This window comes from Dromiciops gliroides, chromosome 1 (genome assembly GCF_019393635.1).
Source record: "Dromiciops gliroides isolate mDroGli1 chromosome 1, mDroGli1.pri, whole genome shotgun sequence".
NCBI lineage: Eukaryota > Metazoa > Chordata > Mammalia > Microbiotheria > Microbiotheriidae > Dromiciops > Dromiciops gliroides.
The window spans coordinates 759,595,740-759,618,988 of record NC_057861.1 but is presented as its reverse complement, the minus strand read 5'-3'; the positions used below and the strand labels follow the sequence as shown (position 1 = coordinate 759,618,988).

The window sequence follows — 23,249 nt, the reverse complement described above, 5'->3', positions numbered from 1 at the left end:
CCGGACATTCAGGGCTCTCCAAGCCTTGTGTGCTGCCCTCCCTTCCCAGTCCCATCTCCTCTCCAGTCACAAGGCCCTTTCCCACCTCCAAGCCATGGCTTGTGCGGGTCCCTGTGCCTCTCCCACCATCTCCTTCCCTGTTGAATTCTTAGCCATCTTCAAAAGCCTAATTCAGATGCCTCCATTGGCCACAACTCTCATTCCCTTGGGGGATTAGCTCCTCTCTGCTGCCCAGTTTGGCTGCTTGGTCTGTGTTGGCATTTCTTCCTCACCGTGGACTCTGAGCCCCAAGAAGGCAGGGGCAGGCATTGCCCACCCCGGGCTCTCTACACGGTCATCACTTACATGTATTTGTCAATGGACCGGAACAAACTGGGCCTTACTCCCATAAGTTTCCTAACCTCTTTCTTGCCGCCCACCCGGGGTTGCCTAGAGAGGTCAGGAATAGGATCCATTTCTCCATCAGGAAAGAGAGAACTGTGAATCATCACAGCCATAAAAATAGCAGTGCCGTGGAGGGAAACTATCCTCGAGAATAGCCCCAAGTGTGGACCGAGGACTGCTGGTGGGCCGCCCCCGGGCAGGGCACTCGCTTGTGTGGGAGACTCTGGTCTGGGATTCATGGCCAGCTGCCCCCCAACCCCCCAACCCGCCCAGATGATCTCACACAGCTTGGCCCCATAGACTGGCCAGTTTTGGAGGGGGGGGTCTTGGCTCCCATGCTTATCCCCTTCTCTCCAGTGCTTTCAGCCTCTCCCCCAGCCCCACCCTGGCCATGTTCATGCCTTCTTTGAGACTCTGGCCCCCCCAGTCAGGGGCACATGACTGGGAGGTTCCCAGTGCAGTGAACCCTTTAATACAGCAGAGCAGGGCAATGCAGGACCCAAGTGGACATCCTTCTACCACAAGCTGTGGCCACTCTGCTGATGCCTTGGAGCACTCCTACATCTAACACTGCCTGCTTGACTCACAAAGACAAAAACTACTTGAGGAGCTGTGAAATTTTGGAGAATTCTGACTGGAAATGAATGAAAATGTAGATTTGAACACAAGCCTGACTCTGTCACTCCCCTACCTGCACACAAAAATCTTCTGTGGCTCCCTTATGGTCTCTAAGGTAAATGCAGAGTCCTCTGTGGGCTCATCAAGGCTGTCTGCTATCAAGCTTCCTTTTTGGGCAGGCTATTGGACAAGACCTTCACAAGCCAAGAGAAGAGAGGAAGTGCTCTCTGAAGTCCCGGAAGGAGAGGGCATTCGAGCCTGGGCCACCTGGGCTGACTTCCTGGAAGAGGTGGCCTGGGAGCTGGGTTTTAAAGTATGAACAAGGAGGCAGAAAGAAGGTATTCTGGGTAAAGGGAGCAATTTTATTTGTAGTTGGCAATTGGCGATGAAATCAAATGAGAAAGTATTGATAAAGTGCTTAGCATGTGCCTGGAACTTAGTAGGTACTTCATGTTTATTCATCCATCCATCCATCCGTCCATCCATCATCCTTCCTTCCTTCCTTCCCTTGTTATGGACGTCCACTGCCAGGTGGGCTGGGATAAGGACCAGTGTGGACTGTTTAATAAAACTGTGGCAGATCACAGCCCCCTGACCCCAACTCTAGCAGCGAGTGCCATGACCAGAGTAGGCACGTCATCAATCTGCTGGATCTGGCACCTGGTCCTGATGGGGCTGAGCAGGGGCCTGCCCCGCCCCCCTCCAAGTCCCAGACCTCAGCTGTGTAGGGCTCCGCCCCTCCTCCCCGATGCATCCCTTGGCTTTTGCCCGTGGTCCAGAAGCGCTTTGTCTCACCAGCCCTGGGTCCTAGCTGCGCTCACCAGGGCAGGGAGGTCGCAGGGGTCCTTCTCTCCCCCATCTGGTTGAAAATAACTCATTCCGTGCATTCTCATCTGTCTAAAAGGTTTGTTCTCCAATACAGAAATGCTGCTCATCCCTGCACTTGAATGTTCCTCCCCCAGGCAAGATTAATTCAATCCTTTCATCTCGGATAACTGGGCCACCTCACTTGTAGATAATCCGATGGGTAAAAAATAGACCCGGGATATTTATAACCACCGATGACGGACAGCATCTGTTGGAGCCTTCTGTGTGGGTGTGCTTCTGAGAAGAGACTGGTGGTTGGGGGTAGTTTATTTTTTAAACACAATTTATTTATACATCGGCCATGGGGGCTAGACCAGGGATGATTAAAAAAACAACCTCAAGAAAAACATGAGGACCAGTGGAAAGTGACCTAGGCTGGAGCGGCCTGCCCAGATCTGAGAGGGGGTGGGGAGGAGAAAGGAGTGGGGTGGCCTGTGGCTGGGCTCTCAGGCTCCCTACAGTGTGGATGGCCCCTTGCTGCTGAGCCCTGGGGTTGACTGTGGGTTCTTCCAGTGGGCTCCAGATGGATGGCAGGGTGGTCTCGATGATGGGACTGACCCCCTATGGTGCATCTGGTGAAGGGAGGGCCTTTCCTGGCTCTCACAGCTGTGTGGATACCGGTGGAGCCCCTGGACCAAGAGTCAGTCATCCCTCATCTGGCTTCCCCACATCGGGGGTCCTGCCCTTCTCATGCCTCTCCATTGCCTTTTGGATGACTCTCATGGCTGGGGCATCCCACAACTCATGGCAGTGCCAGGACCCCTGAAGCAGAAGTGTTAATAAGGAGGGTCTTTGTTTCTGGAGAAGCTGCCCCCAGGGTGATTCCCAGCTTGCTCTTCCCTTCCCTTCAGTGGTGGGTGGGTCCAGCTCTGCCGCCACATGCAGCATCTCTCCAGGCCTGACACACAGGTGGACAGAAGCATGAGTGGGATGGGTGAATGACTCCCTCAATCCTGGAGTGTGAGCCCCTTGAGTGTGGGGTTGGTTCCTTCTCTGTGTTTGTACATGAGATCACGCCATTCTTTTGTAAATGAGGGAACTGGGGAGGAAATAAGCATTTATTTAGTGCCTACTGTGTGCCAAGTGCTCTGGTCTGACCTGGGGCTCTGAGGGGGCATCTAAGTGTGACACAAAGCATCTGAGCTGGGATTCGAACCCAGGTCCTTAGCCTCCAAACCTGGGACTCTTTCCCCCATAGCTGAGCTCCTTCAGAAGGGGTACCCTGTGGCTCCAGCAGCCCCTGGGGGGGCGGGGATGGCCAGCTCTCATTCCTCGGCTCATCTTGGTGTCCGGCAGTACTTAGATGGTTGTCAGCTCTCTCTGCTGGTGCATGTTGGAGGAGAGCCTGGGGCGGTGTTCTGCTTGGCCGGGTTGAGTCCTTTCTCTATAGCCAGAAAACAGTAAACTCATCAGGGGGATCCCGACTCCTCCATCTTTTTTTAGCAAGAGTTTGTAGAGAAGGGAGCACGGACCTTGGAGTCAGTGACTGGGATATTCTTCTGGTCAGTTTTGCTCAGGACTAATGAAAAAGTGAAAACTGGCCAGTAGTTGTTCCAGGATGGGGAGGGGACAGTGGGAAGGTGAGCAAGGGTCAAGGCTTGGCAGGCTCCCTCCCCACTCCCCTCCTGAATAAAATGACTCCCTGGAAGCTTCTGCCCCCAGAGGTTGTGAGCTTTGCCTGAAAACCTAGATCTGAGCTCACCAAAAAAGACATTCAGAGGTTATGATAGGAGGTGGGTAGGAATTAAATAGGGAGGAGATAGAGCCTGGATTTATTAAGCACCTGCTGTATGCCATGCACCATTCTGGTGGGCATAAGTACATTTAGGAAAAGTAATATTAGAAAGTGTCCCTGGTCTCTCTGTGGGCTGCAGCCTTAGCAGCTGCCTACTTGGCTGACTCCATTTTCCTGGAGTAAGAGCACATTTCCATGGAAAGCTGCAGGGGAGATGTGACCAGTGAGGTGAAAGACTAGACATTTTTCCAGACCTCTCCTAAACAGAAACTGTGTGCGGAAAAACGAGGCTGCTTCAGGCATCTCCTTAGTCTTGTACACCCAGAACCCCCAAAAAGGTTGAAAACAAAACATGAATTGATGTGTACCCTGAGCCCAGCACCTTAGACTGCAACAGCTCACCCAGGAACCCCTCCCACCCAAGATCTACCCACAGACTTGCAAACCAACCCAATCCCAGATGAGAATCTGAGATCCAGCCCCGAGGGAAAGGGATGGAAGGGAGGCAGAAAAGTGAGCAACAGGGGAAAATAAGGGGGGAGAGAAAAGATACTGAAATGACCAAAGATCCTAGGAACAAGAAAACTCAGAGACATTGAACATAAGCAGATAAATCAACAGTGAAGACAGTCGTACCAGATGGAAATGTGGCCCAAAAAGGGCACAGAAAAAGGAAAACTTCTTTAAAAAGACAAAAAAAACCCAAACCCAAACAAACAATAAAATGAAAAAGGCTACAGATTGGATAAAAATAAGCAAAATTTACAATCTGTTGCTTACAAGAAACACATTTTAAAAACAAAGATATACAAAATAAAACTAAGATGATAGGAAAAAAAAACTTTCTATGAATCAAGTGAATTCCTAAAATCAAGAGTTGCAAAAATACTATTTGACAAAGCAAAAAGAAACATTCAGAAAATAAAAAGGGATAAACAAGGAAATTATGTTATGCTAAAAAGGATCCAGACAACAAGCCAATATATATCAGTAACAAACTTAGTTGCCCCAAATGCCTTTGCATCCAAATTCGTAAAGGAAACATTATCTGAGCTACAAGCAGACATAGATAGTAACACAAGAGCAACAGGAGACTTCAGTATCCCTCTCTCCATTCTGGATGAGTCTAACAGAAAGATAAACAAAAGGGAAAATATGGAGCTGAGCAAATTCCTGGAGAAACTACAGCTAAATGACTTGTGGTATTTTCTAAATGGGACTGAAAAAAAAAGATATTGTGTGTGTATGTATGTAATTCTTAGCAGTAAATGCAACTTTTGAAAAAATTGACCCTGTATCAGGGCACAGAGATATTGCAAACTAATGTGAAAAGGCAGAAATAGTAAATATAACCTTTACAGATCATTACACAATAAAAATATTCATTGGTTCAGGGATCACAAGCAAAAGACAAAAGATCCAAAAGGATTTCATTCTTATATCTCCAAAGTAACAAGTGGGTCAAAGAACAAATTATAAAAGCAATAATAATTATGTAAAAGAAAATGATAGTTGGTGAAACCAAAATTTCTGGGTTGCAGCTAAAGCAGCGCTCAGGGGAAAATCATATCCCTACAATCATACTTTAACACAATAAAGAAAAGGTGGATTAATGAAATGAATATGCATTTTTAAAAATTATAAAGCCAACAAAGAAAAAAGAGGAGATATCAAACATTAGAGTGGAAATAGATAAGTTGGAAACAAAAACCACAGAAATGATCAATAAAACTAAGGGCTGTTTCTTTGACTGGACTAATAAAATTCATAAACCTTTAGCTAATCTTATTAAAAAGAAGAGAGCAGCAAGTCCAATCATGAAACAGCAAATGAGCCGGGTGAAATCACAACAGGACCAGAAAGCTGCCAGGTGCTGTTTTAGAAGGGAGGCACTGTAGTACCCTGGAGGGCTGGACTGAGAATCAGAGGATCTGGGTTCAAATCCTGCATTGCCCCTTAAAGCCTGTGGGACCTTGGGCAAATCCCTTCTCCTCAGTTTCCTTGTGTGTAAAGATACTGAGGTCACAATCAGGTATAAACCTCTGATTCTGTGTCCCCTGATGGGGCAGCAGCGTGTGTGCTGTCGGACAAGAAATTGAAATTTGGGATGTCCCGGAGGCCCAGGGGCTGGGGGTGTCCCAGAGGGTTCTGAATCCAGATTCCCACACCCCACACAAGTGCCAGCCTGCTAGCTTGGCCCTGTGTCAGAGGCCTCATCCCTGGGGCTCCAGGGCCTGACACTTCCTCTCCTGAGGTGAGCAGGGCACGGGGGCAGCAGAAATTCCGTGCCAGGTCAGGTTGTCCCTCCTCTTTCAGGGAAGCCATGAGCATCATGGGGGCCAGGCAGCCGAGGAACACCCCTCCCCTGGTGCAGCTGGTGGGGGCAAGGCTTGGCTGCTGAGGGGGATGGTGTAGTTATGAAGGGGGAAAGGCGCTTTCTGCTGCCATTTAAGGCCCCTGTCCCAAATATCTCGCTATTATCGTTTGTCTTGAACGTGAGCTTTGCCAGGAAGGTTTGGAAAACTCTAACCGTGCCATTTAGATGTTTCCCCATGCTGCGAAGAATGTTCTTCGGGGTCATCACGTGGCATGGAAGCCCCTCTGCGTCCCAGGGCCTCCTCTGGGGGTTGGAGTAGGTGACTTGGGAGGGTCTAGCATTCCCTGGAGGAGCGGTGTTGTTAGAAATGTTGGCGCCTTTCCTCCAAAGATTTCAGAACTTAGCCTGGCTGGTTCCATGCCTCTGGGGCTCCGAAGGCCCTTCTGCTGTTTGCCCTATGTGAATCCTGGGGTCCCCGCTGCGCCACCAGTCCTGTGGAGTTGCTAGGAAGCTAGTCCTGGGGCGCCTTGCTCCAGAACACAAATCGTCCTCAGGGGCCCAGAGTCCAAGGCCCAGCATCACACAGGTGGTGGGCATCACAGGCATTGTGCTAAGGGCTGCAGATACAAAAAGAGGCAAAAGATAGTCCTTGCCCTCACGCAGCTCACAATCTGTGTCCTCCGTTTCTCAGCAGGCATTTAAAGGTAATGATTAATCACTCTCGTGAAGACAAGGAGCAATGTGGGGGGACCCCTCCCCCACAAACAGGAGAGAATTCCAAAACTAGGGATTTCTTGAGCACAATCATTATTATAAGAGCTCGTGTTTCTATAACACTAAGGTTTGCAAAGCATCGTACATTGGATCCTTACGACAAACCTGAGAAGCGGATGCTGTTATTATTATCCCCACTTTACAGATGAAGAAACTGAGGCAGGCAGAAGCAGTTAAACGAGTTTCTCGGGATCTGGCTATTAAGTGTCTGGGACTGGATTTGAACTGCAGTCTTCCTGACTTTCTACCCATTGGGCCACCTGGCTAGCTAGTGAACAGTGACCGTTTCTCTGCAGCTATTTCTGTCCTTAATCGTTCTCGCCTTTTAAAGTTGGCTCCCATTTCCCTGTGGAACAGTGGGAGGCGGGGTGAGAGTGCCTTACTATCTTTTGCAGCTCTCCCAGCCCCTTGGCTTGGAGGTAAACACCCAATGCTTCTGCTCGGCCGCCACAAGCGCTCCTTGATCAGACCGGCCGGCCGGTCAACTTTCCTGTCACTGTACATTTTTGTCACAGACGTTATGGACTCCAGCATGCCTTGCTTAGTTTCTGATAATTTATCTGCCACAGGTAAGAAAACCAGAGGCAGGAGAAGCCAGAATGCAGGACTCCCAGGGCTAAAGTGGGGCCAACCAACCTGCCGCCCAGAGCCCTCTGTCTTCCAAGGCATCCTGACATCATCCGATTCTTTATACCAAGATTTGCTCCAAAAAGCAACCTGACACAGAGCCACTTGTGCGGTGGAGATTATTGGGAGCGCAGTGAGAGCCAGGTCCTGGTGGTCCTGGTTGTGCCCCATGCCAGAGGCCCACGGCCGCAGCTAAGGGCCTGGAAGGAAGGGGAATGAGGGACCTTGGTTCTTGGCTCACAAGGCAAGCAGCCCCTCACTCGTGCCTGCGATTAGGATAAAAGGGACCCAGAACAGGGGCTGTGTCAAAGGCATCAATCCATTATGGTCAGGCAAGTTTCCAAGGAGCCGCAAGCTCTGAATCTGTCCCTTAAACTACGAGAAGCTTCCTTAAGCCTTGCTGCAGTGCAGGCGTGTGAATTCCATGGGGCTCGTCTCCACTTGCAGGCTGGTAGTCCTGTCCAAAAAGGCCACGAGGTTAGTGTGGCACGGTGGTGCTGATGAACGAACCCATGCTGGCTTCTAGCGTTCGCTGCTTCCATCTCTATATGTGTTCTCTGAATGTTGCAAGACATTGAGTCAGGCTTCTTGGATAAGATGGAAGACTTTGCCCAGCGCTTGTCCCCCAGTCCCTCCCCTCTGCTCCGAGATGCTTGGTTTGTTCCTGAAACCTCTCCAAGCTCCCCACAGGCTTCCCTTTCTCCTTCCTCACCCAGCTCAGATGCTCCAGGTTGTCTTCCTTGATTTCTTCTCCTACTCCTAGCTAGAAGTGGTCCCACCTTCCTGGGATCTCCCCCAACCACTGGGTGATGCCTCTCCTTCACCCTCATCGTGCTGTAACGTCCCAGAGCTGTTAGTAAACCCCCTGAGGGCACTGTCACTTTTTATCTCACTATCCCCAGTCAAAGGGTTCTGCAGCCTTTGGCCACCTTCCCTCTCCCCAGCCAAGGGCAAGGGCAGAATGAAGTCGCACCAAAGGGGGCTCAAACTCCCCCCTTGGGCACAGTAGGGCTCGCCATGAATCATCCGTTTTGTGGCTTGTCTCACCAGGTTCTCGGGTAGGAGGGAGTACTTACAGGCCCTTCCACCCTGGATGGGCAGGCAGAGGGGGACAATCTGATCTCTGTGGTTTGACCTGAAAAAGGGAGAAGAATAGGCAGGGATTAAAGACTGGGCCTGGCGAATCCCTGTCCCAGCCTCTCGCTGGCCTGCAAGCCCCGGTGTCCTGGCTTTTGGGGCTGCCGTGGTTGGGGGAGGTGGGGAAGCCGCGCTCTCTTCTCTTCCATCTCCACCCTCTTAGATCAGCTTAACTCATGTGATACAAAGGCTCCTCCTCATCCCAGGACACCCCCTGTGACTCCAGCTGTTAGAGGAGGGGCCAAGGAGCCTTAGGTCAAGCTCCCCACCTGGGAGGTGGGTCTTTGTGGCTTTCTGACCAGAGCAGGGGTGGGGGAGCAAACAGGACCCAGCAACACGGGCAGCTTCTTGGATTCTGCTCAGAATCTATTTTCTTTTGCATCTAGAACCTCCTCAAGCTTTCGTTTCCTTCTCCCTTGGGCTGCCTCTCATTTCCTGGCACCTCCTTGCCTCCCCATCAGCCCCCCTCACCCTAGGCCAAGATGGTACTGAGTCCTTGATCAGTTGTCGTTAGGAGAAGTGTGTGTGTGTGTGTGTGTGTGTGTGTGTGTGTGTGTGTGTGTGTGTGTGTGTGTGTGTGTGTGTAGGAGACCAGGAGGCCAGGGATACACGAGGGAGATATCCAGAGATATGCGAGGGGAGCCCAGTGAAGAACACAGGACTCGGGTCTTCGTAAGAATGAAGGGAGGTGATCCTGGGGAAGATGTGACTGCGGTTTATTCATCTATGTAATGAGGGTGTTGGACCAAATGTCTTTGAAGGCCCCTTCCGGCCTCCCCTCCCCCCAGGACCCCATTGTCCCTGAGTCTGGCTGCCCCACCCTGGTCCTCTCCACCCTCAGGGAGGTTCAGGAATGGGGACATCCTTGGCTTCTCCAAGCCCTGGTCTCTGTCACCTTGGCCCTTTGCACATCTTTGTCTTTTACTCATCCTTTTCATGGTGGTTGGAGGGAGTTTTTGTCATCACCTTTTTACCTTCATCTCTGACCTGTTTTGGAAAAGTGCCCTTTGCCAGGAGGTGATCCTGGTGTGATCGGGTCTGCAGAGTGGATTGGCCCCCTGGGAGGAGCAGCTAATAATTAACGGGCATGTGGAGGCTGTGTCTGCTTTGTGTGATAGGAGTATTCGAACAGGGATGGAGAGTCCCCCCCACACTCTTTCTGATCCCCATTGGGGAGAACCCATTCCACGGCCGATCCTTACCCCGGGAGCAGAGAGGGGGATGATAGGGAATCTATAGAAACACTGAGGAAGTATTCATTCATTCAAAGTATTTATGAAGGCAGGAGAAGGGAAGGGAAGAAGCATTTATTAAGCATCTACTATATTGTAACTTTGGCGGCGCTAGGTGGCGCTATAGTGAATAGAACACCTGGCCTGGAGTCAGAAAGACCGGAGTTCAAATCCGACCTCAATTACCAGCTATATGACCTTGGTCAAGTCACTTAACTCTGTTTGCCTCAGTTTCCTCACCTGTAAAATGAGCTGGAGAAGGAAATGGCAAACCACTGCAGTATCTCTGCCAAGAAAACCCAAATGTGGTCACAGAAGCCTCTGACAGGACTGAAAAACAACAAATGTGATAGCTTTAAAATAAAAAAACCCCAAACACCACAATCCTTGCTCTCAAGGGGCTAACATTCTATTGGGATGGGTGGGTAGGGGCACACAGATAAAGCAATACAAAGTATATGCTTAGGAAACATAAAGCAATTTCTGACAAGGCGAGGGGCCGAGGGGGACATGGGGGGAAGGCTCAGGTGGGATGTGACATTGGAGCTGAGTCCTGAAGGAATCCAGGAACTCTGCAGTGGGTGGGGGCAGAGAGAGGGCATTCCAGGCATGGGGGATGGCCAGTGCAAAGGTGTGGTGATGGGAGATGGAATATGAGCCACAGCAAGAAGACCCCTTGGGTTGTTAATATAAACTACATGAAGAAGAGGGATGTGGAGAGAGCCTGACCTGTCAAGGGGGGAGCCTCTTCCTAGAAGCTGGAGGTAAGAGGGCCTGAACTAGGCTGGTGTTTGAGGGGGCAGAGAGAAGGGGACTAATCGAACCAGGGAAGAATTGTGGTCCTCTCCAAGTGTGTGACTTTAGGTGACTGCGAGGATGGGAAGCTTGGAGATGGAGTGGGGTTAGGGGGAAGGATGGTGAGGCCATTGTAGACATGCTGCTGACAGGACGCTGGATGGATGGGTGGGTGAATGAAAAAGCATTCGTGAAGCACTGACTGTGTGCTGGGGATACAAAGAGAAACAGAGGCTCCTCTCCGAGCTCAGGGGAGGACTCTGCTGTGGGCAGATAGGAAGGCAAGAGGTCCAGGGTGTGCTGCAGCGGCGTGGACGGCAAGGCCCAGGAGGCCTTAGGATGCATGGCTGTCTGCAGGGCAGGGAAGATAGAGGGAGCAGCCTTGCTCTCCTAGGGGCATAGGTCAGGAACTCTGAACTAGGGCTGGATATTCAGAATAGGTCATCAGTAGCAGGGAGGTGTTAAATGAACCCAAGGCGGCTGATGGGGTCACCAAGGGAGGGAGTGCTGAGAGAAGAGCAAAGGGGCCAGGCCAGAGTGCTCAGGAAGAGGTAGATGAACAGCAAGGGCCTGGAAAGGCAGGAAAAGGGGGAGACTGAGTTACCGAGAGCAGTGGAAGAGAGAGTGGAAAGGAGGACTGTGAAAGACCCCTGGATTGGTGGTCACCTTGGAGACAGGAGGTTCAGGAAGCCCCTTGTAAGCAGCTGGGAAGTGAGTGGAGGTGAAGCAGCGAGGTCATGGTGAACAGAGTCCCACCCCCATTTTACAGAAGAGGAAACTGAGTCAGAGATGAAGTGACATCAAAGGTCACCAGGTCCTCTGACTCTGAATCTAGCCCCGCCCCACCATTATGGGTAGAGGCTGGGGGGGGCGCCCAGGGTTAGTCTATAGTATCTGTATTCCAAGGATGGGGCAGCAAGAGGTCTCCCCCCCCTGCCCTCCCCTGGCCTTCCCCTTTTGAGCCAAGCCCCCTCCCTGGAGGCCAGGCTTCTTGGCAGGGAGCTTGGGGTGGGGGGGAGGATCTCTGGGAAAGCTGGGGCTGGAAGGGGGTTCAGCACAAAAGCCTGCAGGAACTTAATCCTGTGCCCGAGGTTCACACGATGATTACAGCTAGGATCAGAGCGGGGGAGGAAAAGGTTCTTAGGACTCAGCTCTCCTCCACTCACCCTCCCCGCCTCCTCCCCAGCTCACCTGCCCGTCTTCTCTCCCCTTTTCTTCTCCTCCCTCTCCCCACACTTCCCCCTTCCTGTTCTGAGGCAGCCAGAGTTTTCTCCCTCAGGCCCCCACCTCAATTGCTGCGGCCCCCTGCCAATACCCAACCCACAAGGCCCCATGGAAGCAGCCTGTACAGGACAGGATACAGTGAGCAGTGATCTATTCTGATATTCTCATGGTTCACTTTGGACTGGAAGCACCCTGAGGACAGGGACTGTCTTTTGCTTTCATGAAAGAGGGACCTGCCGCTTCTGGTGGGATGGCTGTTGGGCTTGGCCTGGGTTCCAAAGTCATATGACTGGTCTGCACCTCCACTTTCTCCATGCATAATGGAGATAATAATGCCCAAGTCCCGCTTCTCAGGGCAGTTGTGAATCAGGTGCCTCGCAGACATTAAAACTCACCTTGCACCTGGGAAGCAGGTGCGGGCCTTTTGAGCCCTATTGAGTTTCATCTTCTTTGAGATTTCCTCAGTAACAATTGGGCCAGGCTCTCAGGTGGGCGGGATCTCAATGCTTTCCCCCCTCCGTGCAGATTATTAGGACAAAAAATCTGGGACATTTATGAACTCTTTTGTATTTTCCTTAAAAAGTGGAAAGTAGGGCAGCTAGGTGGCGCAGTGGATAGAGCACTTGCTCTGAATTCAGGAGGACCTGAGTTCAAATCTGATCTCAGACATTTGACACTTACTAGCTGTGTGACCCTGAGCAAGTCACTTAACCCTTATTGCCCCACCAAAAAAAAAAAAAGTGGAAAGTAGAGAAAATGGTCAGAGCTTTGACTTTGGTTGGGAAGATTTGGCTTGAGGAAGTCTCTGTCCTGGAGCCCAGTTTCTTGTATTCTTATCTCCCCCATACCCCCCTCCCCCCAAATATAAAATGATTGAGGCTAGATTTTCCCAATCCCACACACCTGGGAACCAAGACACTTTGCAAGCCAGGGAGCCCAGTTGTGTGAGGTAAAATTGGACGGTCATCTTTCTTTAACCACACAATTTCTTACCCAGGGTCTAAAACTCAGCCTTCATGTTCGTCTGTGTCCTTAGTCTTTATAGACTTTGAAGAGCACCAGTTTTACCTGTGAAGCTGAGAGAGGAGGCCTTTCAGACCCATGACTGTGAACAGCAATTGTAGGACAGAATTCAGGACTCCCCAAATGCCACTCATCTTAATCACCCAGGAGAACAGTGAGTCATCCTTGGAGAAAAAGCACAGTCCTTTGGGGAAGGGCAGCACCTGGGAACAACCACAATATCCCAGGAAATAGCATATAGTTCTGGCACACAAAGCTGCCAGTTTCTTTCTGCTCCCAAGGTTCCTGAGTGCACCGAGAGGCACTGGGGACCTGCAGCCATCTATATGAGTCATCACCCAGAACTGTTCCTGGAGCCCTGATCACCATGACTACTCAGCCAGATCTGGGGAAAGGATGGTGCCCTGGTAAAAGCCAGGGTATCCAGAGTGTCTTTGTATTGAGCAGGTCCTTACCCAGATATTTAGAAGCCAAACAACCTCCACTAGTGATCCAGCCCATCCCAGCGTCAAGGTTTCTGTAGCTGCCAGACTGGCGAGTGTTCCCAGGGCCAGGCCAATGATACCCCGATTCCACGTGAGGAGAATCCTTGGGTAGTATTGGGGGCGTCCAATCCCCACTTGGATGGGCTTTCCCTTCTGGCTTCTCTCTGTCTCTGCAGGGGGGCAGTGGGGATCAGCCCAGGGGTGTCCCCTGCATGATGACAGGTGATAGCAATGACACAGGTGGCCGCCCAGCCCATGGAGGGCTGGACTTGGTCACAAGACCTGGGTTAGAATCCTGCCTCAGACATTTACTAGCTGGGTGACCGTAGGCAAGTGCCTTCACATGGCTGGACCTAGCTACCCAATCAGACTGCCTGGGAGCAGCCATGGAGGGGATTCTTGTGCGACGGCCCTCCCTGAGTAGGAGTGTGCATGGGAATGCACAAAGGGAAACCTGCTGGGAAGTGGTGGCCACCCGTCTGGTCTCCCATGGACCTTCGTTGTACCTGCTTCTGTCCATCTCATGGAGCCCCGCAACCTGCCGGTTTTAGGAGAGGAAGACTGAAGGGCAGCCCCCGCCATCCCCCCCTGCTCAAACTCCAGTGGCTCCCCAGTGCCTCCGGCATCAATGACAAAATCTTCTGTTTGGCATTCAAAGCCTTTCATCATCTCGCCCCCTCCTCCCTTCCCAGTCCATCTCACACCCTGACACGTCTTCTTCAATGCAGGGACCCCACTTCCTGGCTCTTCCAAGAACGAGGCCCTCCATCTCTCTGCCCTGGGCCTTCTCTCTAGTGTCCCCCAAGCCTGGAACACTCTCCCTCCTCAGCTCCGACCACTGACCTCCCTGGCTTCCTTGAAGTCCTACCTAACCCCCCACCCCCACCCCCCAGGCAGCCTTCCCCGGCCCCTCAATCCCAGTGCCTTCTCTCTTTCCATCATCTCCTCTGCTTTGTATCTGTTTGTGCGCTTGTTGTCTCCTCGGTTAGACTATCAGCTCCTCGAGGGCAGGCACTGTCTTTTGCCTTTCTTTGTAACCCCGGCACTTCGTTCCGTGCCTGACACGTAGCAGGCACCATTGATTCATTGTATATTGGCTGATATTTTGGCAGCAGACTGAACGGTTCTAGCCAAGATGCCGCCACAGGGGCCCTGGACTAACGGTTTCCCCTTTCGCTGGGCGTGTTTTCCCATAGGTGATGCTGGTCTGGTTTCTGACGTGGCAGCCGGGGCGGGGGGCATGTGGTGCCAGGGCACCGAGCTGCAGTTGCCTGTCGGGTGCCCCATCTCCATACTCTTCCCTTTCCTCACCCGAATGGAGGCTTGCAGCCCGTGGGCATCCTAAAGGCTCCATGAGCCTCAGCCGGGCCACTGAGGTTAATGGGAAAGGAAACTAACTTGAGAAATCCAGACTCTGCTGGGCTGCCTAGTGATCGGAGCCAGAGCCGGTGCACTCTCTGGTGCCCCCTGGTGGTCAGGCTCTTGGTTACTTCCCATGTCCACACTGCCCCTTCAGGCCCTTGAGCAGAATCGTGACCTGTCTTTGCAGTTTTGTACGGAGCTTAACCAGCCCACCCTGCCCAACATTCGGAAGTGGAAGGGCCCCCGTGGATCCTGGAGAGGCGTTGTCTCCGTGAAACCCCCCAGCCAGCTCCCTCAGGTATGTCCTTTAGGAAGTGCCTTCCCCTGTGTGAGGGTCCCAGGGGTCCTTGCTCTCACCAGAGGCATTTAAAATTTGAAACGGACTCACATTATGCAGTGTATAGATGGGTGGGAGTAAAATCGGGAACACCTGAGTTCAAATCCTGCCTCAGACACTTACTAGCTGTGTGACCCTAGGCAAGCCACTAAACTTCTATTTGCCTCAGTTTCCTTATCTGAGGAATGGGGATCATGATAACACCTACCTTGTGGGGTGGTTGTGAGGATCGAGTGATGCAATATTCGTAAAGCCCTTGGCCCAGTGCTGGGCACATACCAAGGGCTATATACATGTTAGCTCTAGTAGTAATTCTTATAAGCCCTATGTAGCTATTAGCTATATTGATAATAATCACAAGCACCGTGGACATGTGACCTCAAATAGCAAGTGCTATATAAATGTCAATGATGATGCTGACGCTTCCGTAGCACCGACTATGTGCTAGTGTGCTTTACAAACCAAATCGTCCTTTGTTAGCTTGGGTCTGCTTTGACCCAGACAAATCTTACTTTCTAGCACTTAGCCCTTGAGTGGGGGTAGAAGGAAGGTCTAGGAAAGAAGGGCGATCTTACTAATAATTCTCACAATCATTTGATCTTTACAACAACCATAGTGAGGCAGGCACTATCATGACCCCCCATTTTACAGATGGGGGAACTGAGTCTCAGAGAAGTGAAATGACTGGTCCATGGTCACACATCCAGGATGAGGTGGAAGTGGAATTTGAGCCCCGTTCTCCTGTCTCTCCGCCGGGTCCCCTCCCGTTGGTTCCCCTAAGCCTCTGCTGTTTGTTCATTAGTGGGTGAGAAGCAGAGCTCTGTCGGTGCAGACCTCTGGCCTAAGCAAAAGAGTGTTGATACCCTGAGTATCCTGCAGATACCGCTGACTCACCCACGTCCAGATAGATAAAAGAACCTTCCCTGACGCCTTTTCCAGGGGCTTCCCAGCCTCACCCCCTCAGCCTCCCAACAGCTTGTGAGATCAGTGCTGCAGGTGGTTGTGATCTCTGCAGATGAGGGGAAACTGAGGCTCAGAGCTTAGTGGCTGACTTGGGTCAGCTGCCTATTAAGCGGCCACGGCGGCATTCAAACCCAGCCCTGATCCTTGGTCTGCCGGCTCCGAAGATGAGGGCCGCTCTCTCAGCTGCGTGCTCTTTCCTGACAGGGTGGGCCTTACCTGGGATTCCTTTGGGATACTGCTGCAGGGATAGAGCTCATGGATGCTGGACTCCAGGAGGGCCCTCAGGTCAACAGCAATGGGAAGCACTTGAACCCCAACCCCTATGTTGCGCACTTTAAGGTATGCTTTTGGCATGTTTTCATGTGTGTACTCGTGTGCACATGTGTGTAGTATGTAAGGAAGGTTCCGTCTGGAGCAGCGTGGTCCAGTGGAAGACCGCTGTACTGGCATTTGGGGGACCTGGGTTCTAATCCTGCTTTTATCCAGTCCCTTCCCTGCCTGGGCCTCAGTTTCCCCATCTATAAAATTGGGGGCTGGGTCGATGGCCTCTAAGACTATCCCCTCTCGCACTAGGTCAGGCCTCCCCAGGGCCCCTTTGGCAGGCAGTCAAGGGAGCTTCTGGACCCCTGTTCAGAACCGTGTTTTTACACATGTAAAATCCAGCACACGGGAACACAGAGGGAGCCGATTAGAGGGAATACCATCATCAGGAGATTTAAAAAACAAGTCGACGGATCCCTGCTTAGGACCCCCCCCCCACCCCGCCCCAGCTCTGGGATCCTCAGGAGTGGCACCTCAAGACTTTGGGCTCTGGTGGCTAACTGAGGCTGGGGAGCTGCTTGGTAGTGGGGCAAATACACCAGATTTGGGGCTAAAGGAGCCGGCTTCAAATCCCAGCTCCACTGCCGACTCCTTGCATGGCCGTGGATCAGACCAATTAATGGGTGGGGGACCGGCTGGGTGAGCCTGGGCAGTGGCTCTCTCTGACTCCAAGTCAGGGCGCAGGCGCTCTCATCTTCAGAGCGGGGGTTTCCAACCAGAAGGCCCCAGCCCCAGCTTGGACCCACGGGTCCAAACCAGAACAAATAACCATATTCACCCAGCCTGGTTTTTCCTGGCAGAGGGCTTTGCCTGAGGCTGAACAGCCCCAAGACCCAGGAAGGGCCTTCCTCCTGCCCCTCTTGCTCCCCAGCAGATGAGGGGGCTGCCAGCAGCCAGGAGCCCCTAAAGGGGCTGCTGGCTTTCATCCCCCTCCCTCACACCTCCAAGAGGTGGCAGGGCTGGTCCATCCAACAGTGGTGCCCACTCCAACCTCTTCCTTCTGTTGTGTTTCCTCCCATCTAGATTGGGGCAAATGACCTCACACTGGTGAACCTGTGTCTGGCAGCCCCAGCCTGCCCCCCAGGGGGAGAGAATCCTGGCAAGACGCCCAGCAACAGCCACAAAGTGTCCACCTTTGCCCAGACCCTGCAGGACATGCTGAAAGGTAGGGGGCCAGAAGGGGGGGCTCATCGACATGAGGGGTGGCAGGGCCCACGCCTCTACCGGAAATCCTCACCCCTCGTGAGCTGTGTTGTCAGGGACCATTCCCCAAGAGCATCCTTGCTCTGGATTCCTGGCCCTCCCATCTCACTCATCCCATCAGAATCTCTACTCTCTGAGGAATTGTCCCCATGGGTGGGAGGCAGGATGGACACAGTCAGCTCCCAGGGGTGCTGGGCATTCAGGGCTGGACTCCCCATGGCATTCGGAACCTGCCACTCACAAAGCACCTTGGACGCACAGCCCTGGGAGACTGTAAGCTTCCTGAAGGCAGGTGCCTTCAGACGGGCTTGCCCCAAAGCTCCCTGCGAGGGGGGCCTTTCCCACTGGATCAGTGATTCACCTGGGGCCCAGGAGCCTTGAAAAAAGTTAGGATGTTTCACTATAATTTGTTTCCTTTGTAATCGTATTTTATCTTATATATTTAAAAACCTGGGTCCAAGGAGGGGGTCCTAGGCTTCGTCCCACTGACTGACTGACTGACTGCCCCAGGGACCCAGAACACAAACCTCTGCCCTAGAGGGCAATGCCCCCTGCCTCCCCACAGGCCCAGGCTGGGCTTGGGCATCTTGTCCTCCTGGGATAGTGAGGCCTTGGTGCATTGCTGCTGCTCCATCTTCCTATGCTAGCTCTCTGGCTGGTCAAGGCACGGTGGCCTCAGTAGGCTTCTGGGGGCAGAGACAGTGACCAGGAGGAATGTTGATGGGCCCCCCATGCCCTGAACTTCAAAAGAAACAAAGCAGTGTGCGGCCTGGAGGTCGGACCTACCTCCTCTGGGGCACCAGGGCCCGTCATTCTGAGCTTCCCTCAGTCAATCCCAGAGCCCAGAGGAGCCGCTCCAGCCTCCTTAGCCCAGGCTGGGCCTTTGGGGCTGCTCCCTCCCAAGCCCCTAGGCCAGGCCCAGCCCAGCTGCAGAGCCCCCAGAACAGCTGAGGAGGGGAGGCCAGGCTTCAGAGCCCCACCCCTGGAAGGGGACTGGAAGGCCCTGCTGAGATGCTGAGGCTCCTGGTGGAGGCTTGGAGAGCTCAGGGGGCGTCCAGAGGCCATCCAGCCTGCCCCTCCCCCCTCATCTTACAGACAGGACACTGAGGCCCAGAGAGAGCCAAGCCCAGGCACATGTCCAGGCCCCGGGCTCCTGGAGGCCCCATCCAGGGAACGACTCCCACACCCCCGGGATCTGCCCATCCTGCTTTTGCTTCCCACGTCTCGATTGTGTCACGGTGTCTCACGACATAGTTCAATCTCACTAATTGAGCTGCAGTCAGTGTGTGGCGTGAGAACATTCCGGAGGCTGTTATTTCGGTCTTACTATTAACTTGTCCTTCCAGCGTTTCCTTCCATACCCCCACATTAAAGCCCTGGCTACTCCACGCAGGGGCGACCAGGCTGCATTGGCTCCTCCCTGGCCCTTGCCTCCCCTCTCCAGCCTGTCCTGCCGCTGCCCCTGCCTGGGGTGTCCCCCATCAGCATCTATGGGTGGAGAAGAGGCCTGGCCCAGCTCAGTAATGCCCCCGCAGCACCTCCAGGCTTCTGAATGAGAGGACCGGGAGAGAAGGGGGCATTTACCTGGTCTGCAGGTGTGGGCCTCCCTGTCCTTCCCTAGGGCACCAACCCCTGGCAACAGCCCGACAGCAACCCCTGAATGGGCACCACTGACCTGCCCCATCCCTGCTGAGCTTGGTAGCTAATGGTCTCTAGGGGAGTCTTGGAGCCTGAGGGAAATAAGGGTGCACCTCCTGCACAGGGAGGTGGTTTCTGTCAAGTGCTTTGTAAACCTTAAAGCTGTTTGGAAAAGTCAAATGTTAATTATACTTTCTGCTTCTCCCTCCCTTCCTTTTCCCCCCACCCCTCCCGTCTTCTCCCCTCCCCTTCTCTCTGTCTCTGTCTTTCTGTGTCTCTGTCACACACACAATCTCTCTCTCTCTCCCCCTTCTCTCTCTGTCTCTCTGTCTCTCTGTGTCTCTCTCTCACACACAATCTCTCTCTCTCCCCTCTTCCCCCCTCTCCACCCCCTCTCCCTCCCTTTCTCTCCCCTCTCCATTTTCCTCCCTTCCTCTCTGTCTCTCTCCCATCTTCCCCATCTCCTCCTCCTTTCTCTCCCTCCCTCTCTTCTAGGAGAAAAAGACTTTGTTATACTGGGAGACTTCGGCCAAGGGCCAGACAGCAGTGACCATGACATCTTGAGGAAAGAGAAATTCCACCCGCTGGTCCCTAGCAGCACCTTCACCGACATCAGCACCAAGAATCCTCAGGGCACAAAGTCCCTGGACAACATTTGGATCAGCAAAAGCCTGAAGAAGGTTTTCACAGGTGAGGAGGGGAAAGGCCTGGCCTTTCTCGAGGAGGTCAGCTGCAGCCCTGGCCCAGGCCAAGCCCAGGGGCTAATTTTTTTTTTGGTGGTGGGGGGGGTGAGGCAATTGGGGTTAAGTGACTTGCCCAGGGTCACACAGCTAGTAAGTGTTAAGTGTCTGAGTTTGGATTTGAACTCAGGTCCTCCTGAATCCAAGGCTGGTGCTCTATCCACTGTGCCACCTAGCTGCCCCTCAGGGGCTAATTTTTAAAAGTCCCCCCTGGGTTTTCCTCTAGGTATTACCAGAGGCCACAGACTGCACCAGGGGCACGTGACCTAGTGCTGGTCCACAGAGACCCCAAAAGGGCCGTGAGGAGGCACTCCCCCAGCTGCCATCTGGGAGCACCAATGGGCCTTTATTTTAGGACATTTGACCTAGGGCCGGAGCCCAGATGTAGCTCCTGACGAAGGAGCCGCCAGGGTCCTCGGCATCTTCTCCCGGCTCCTCGGAGCCCAGAGCAGAGGGGCATCATGTTCTGGGGCCCCGGCTGGTCAGTCTAGTGAAGCCTGGGGCCCTTGGGGAGTATGCAGGACGCGTGCAGGTGCACGCAGGGGACAGAGCAGGAAGCCACTCAGGTCGATATGGTCCTGAAAATATTCACCCAAACTAGACAAAACCAAGTTTTCAGACCCCGGGTTAAAACCCCTGCAATGGCTTTGGGCGGTTTCACTGAATAAATGGTTTAACCTCAAGTAACCGGGTGGTTCTGTTAACCAGGATCACTGGCTCCCCAGAATGCTGGGAGCTGTTCCCTCTCAGGATCCTCGGTCTGGAGCTGGCGGGGACCTCTGAGGCCCTCCAGGGCAATGCCCTCAGCTAGCCAAGGGAGTCCTTGTCCTATATCTCCCAGGTAGCAAGGCAGAACTTGAACCCAGGCCCTTCTGACCCACTCTTCGCAAGGCTCTCAGAGGCTGCTCCCAGGCATCTCACGCTGCCCACCTGTTGCTGGAAGCGGACTCGTGCTCACCCTGACATCTTGTGTTTTTTCCCTCCCACAGGCCACTGGGCAGTGGTCAGAGAAGGCCTCACAAATCCCTGGATTCCAGATAACTGGTCCTGGGGTGGCGTGGCGTCCAGCCACTGCCCTGTGCTGGTGGAATTTTACACAGACAAGGACTGGAACAAGAAGGAGGGCATCCCTCGAGGGGGCAGCGGCATGTCCTTGGAGCAGAGCGAGTCCCACGGTAAACATGAGCGATGACAGTGCCTGTTCAGCAGCGGCTGGAGGGGAGAGGGCAAGTGACTCTGCCTGAGCCCACAGTGCCCGCCTCCCTCCTCTGCATCCTCGCGGAAGGCTGCTCACCCCTGCACGTGAAGCTATGGCTCCTCTGGGGGTACCGTGGGTGCTCCAGGCCAAACGCAGAGGGACAAACAGATGCCCTTGGTCGCGGTTGTCGATGGAGGCCGGCTTCCTGAGGTGGGGGCCTTGGGAGGCCCACTCCAAGGACCACCTCCAGGGCTCCTCCCCCCGCCTCATCCCCTGGCTCCGGCCTCCCTTTCCCACGTTCCTGGACTTAGCCCTACCGATGAACAGTTTAATGTGGCACATCCAGTCCCCTTGAACGCCATCTCTGACCTGCGCCATTCATCCTCCACCGATTGATGGTCAGCCCTTCTCTGCTCCTGGGGGCCGAACAGAGCAGCATGAAGCTGGCCATCCTGCCGACTGTGCCTGTCCCATGTTCTCCACGGCGTCGGGGCCACGTTGGGGGAGCCTGGCCTCCCCACCTCCTGCTCTAGCACACTGCCGGCCTCACCACTTCCTCTGCAGAAAAGTTGGCGGTCCTGGGCCCCGTCCTCACAAGCTCCCAGGCACCCCTCCCTTCTGCTCCTCCTTGGCACCAGGCGGGAAGAAAGAGGCGGCCCTCCTCCTTGCCAAGGCCAGCTCCTTTACCGGCCGGGTCCTAGGCCCCAGGGCCCACCCTGTCCTAGCATTCCCAAGCTGACTTTCCTGTTCATTCTGTTTCTCCTTACCTGCAGGCTCCTTGCCTCTGCCCTCCTCTCAAGCTATCTCCCTATATCTCTTCCTTTCTGAGAGAGAGAGAGAGATAGAGAGACACAGAGACAGAGAGAAGGGGAGAGGAAAGAGAGGGAGGGAAAAAGAGGAAAGCAGACAGACAGAGGCATAGAGAAAAGAAAGGGGAGAGAGAGGAGGTGGGGAGGGGGATAGCCAGGATCCAGAGGGAAGCTTTCAAACATCCTTCTTACTGAATCCCTTGAAGTCTGACTTCTGACCCCACACCAGCCACCGCCCCCCCAAAGCTGGGCTCCTTCTAGCTGCTAAATCCGGGGACTGTCTCTGGCCTTACTCGCCGCCCCTGCCCTCCAGCCCCCGGGCTTGTAGCAGGGCTGCGCCCCTGGCTGTCCAGGCTCCCATCTCTTCTCATGTAACATCTTCGTGATTTCATTCACTCCCCTAGACCAAGTCCAGATGCTGGTAGTTCCAGCCCTGACCTCTCCCGAGCTCCACCTGCAGCACCAGTCACTTGCTGGGCATATCCTAGGGTTCCGTAGGCATTTTGTCTCCCTCCAAAGCCTCTTGTCAAACTCCTTTATTTCGGAGGAGCCTGCCACTGCCCTCCCCAGCCCCGAGGTTCTAACCTGGGAGTCATCCTTGACGCTTCCGCTCCCCTCACTCCCAGCCTTGTCCATCCTCCACATCTGTTTCCTCCCCTCGATCCAGATGCTCCTCCTCCACCCTCTCCTTTGGTCTCCCCACCTCTGATTTCTCCTCTCTCCAGTGCTTCCCACACCGGCCACCATCTTCCTTGGGGGGTGGTTTCCTGTTTTTCAAGCCAGCCCCAAACTCCCCCCAGATGTGGTTCTCTGTTCTATGTCCCGTCTGCCCTGGACTGCCCAACATGCAACGGGACATTCCATCCCTGCATCCATGGCTGCCCCAGCAGCCTGGCACACACCCCCACCTCACCTTCATGGCCCCACCTGGGTGCCTCTCTCTCTGGGAAGCCTCCTGGGGCTCCCCAGTCCTGTCTCCCACTTCCAATCGGCGGCAAACAGAGAGGTTGCTGTTGATCCGGCAGTACAGCACAAGCTCCCTGAGGGCAGGCATCTTTGGTTCTGTATCCCTTGCATCCAGCACCACGTTGTGCAGATGGTGGCACTGAATAAACGCTTATTGGATTGACTTGACTTGAAATAAACCTCAGCAGAACAAGCTGCTTGTGGCTCCCTCCATTTCTGGCTTTTTTTTCACGGTCACTTCCCCAGACAGCCCCGGGAGGGGTCCAGCCCAGGGGCCTTATTTCTGCCTGGGGCTGCCCCGCCCCCCTGCTTGGTCACCATGGGCTCCTGCTACACTTTCAACCTCCCCCCAGCCTCGTTTGTGAATGGGCCCCTCCCCTCCCCTGCCCCGACACCCGCACTCCCGGGTCTGGCTCAGCCAGGCTCTAGTCAGCACGGCCACAGGCCCAAGGTCCAGCTGTGGCTGCTGCGGCATTTATTAAGTTTGTACTCTG

The 23,249-nt window shown here is 53.6% G+C and overlaps 1 protein-coding gene across 3 annotated transcripts in view; it reads left to right on the top strand.

Annotated features, from left to right (window-relative positions):
- The window catches only part of EEPD1 (endonuclease/exonuclease/phosphatase family domain containing 1), a 73,211-nt gene extending 50,262 nt beyond the window's left edge, over positions 1 to 22,949 (top strand). Inside the window, exons 4-8 of one of the 3 annotated variants that reach the window (XM_043975858.1) lie at positions 14,768 to 14,878; positions 16,085 to 16,219; positions 17,225 to 17,366; positions 19,538 to 19,732; positions 20,772 to 22,949. In XM_043975858.1, the coding sequence (XP_043831793.1) occupies positions 14,768 to 14,878; positions 16,085 to 16,219; positions 17,225 to 17,366; positions 19,538 to 19,732; positions 20,772 to 20,974 (786 nt within the window). In that variant the 3' untranslated portion in view covers positions 20,975 to 22,949. The remainder of the gene's footprint in view (positions 1 to 14,767; positions 14,879 to 16,084; positions 16,220 to 17,224; positions 17,367 to 19,537; positions 19,733 to 20,771) is intronic. The other 2 variants (XM_043975859.1, XM_043975860.1) reach the window with 2 other exon arrangements.
- The last annotated feature ends 300 nt before the right edge of the window (positions 22,950 to 23,249 follow it).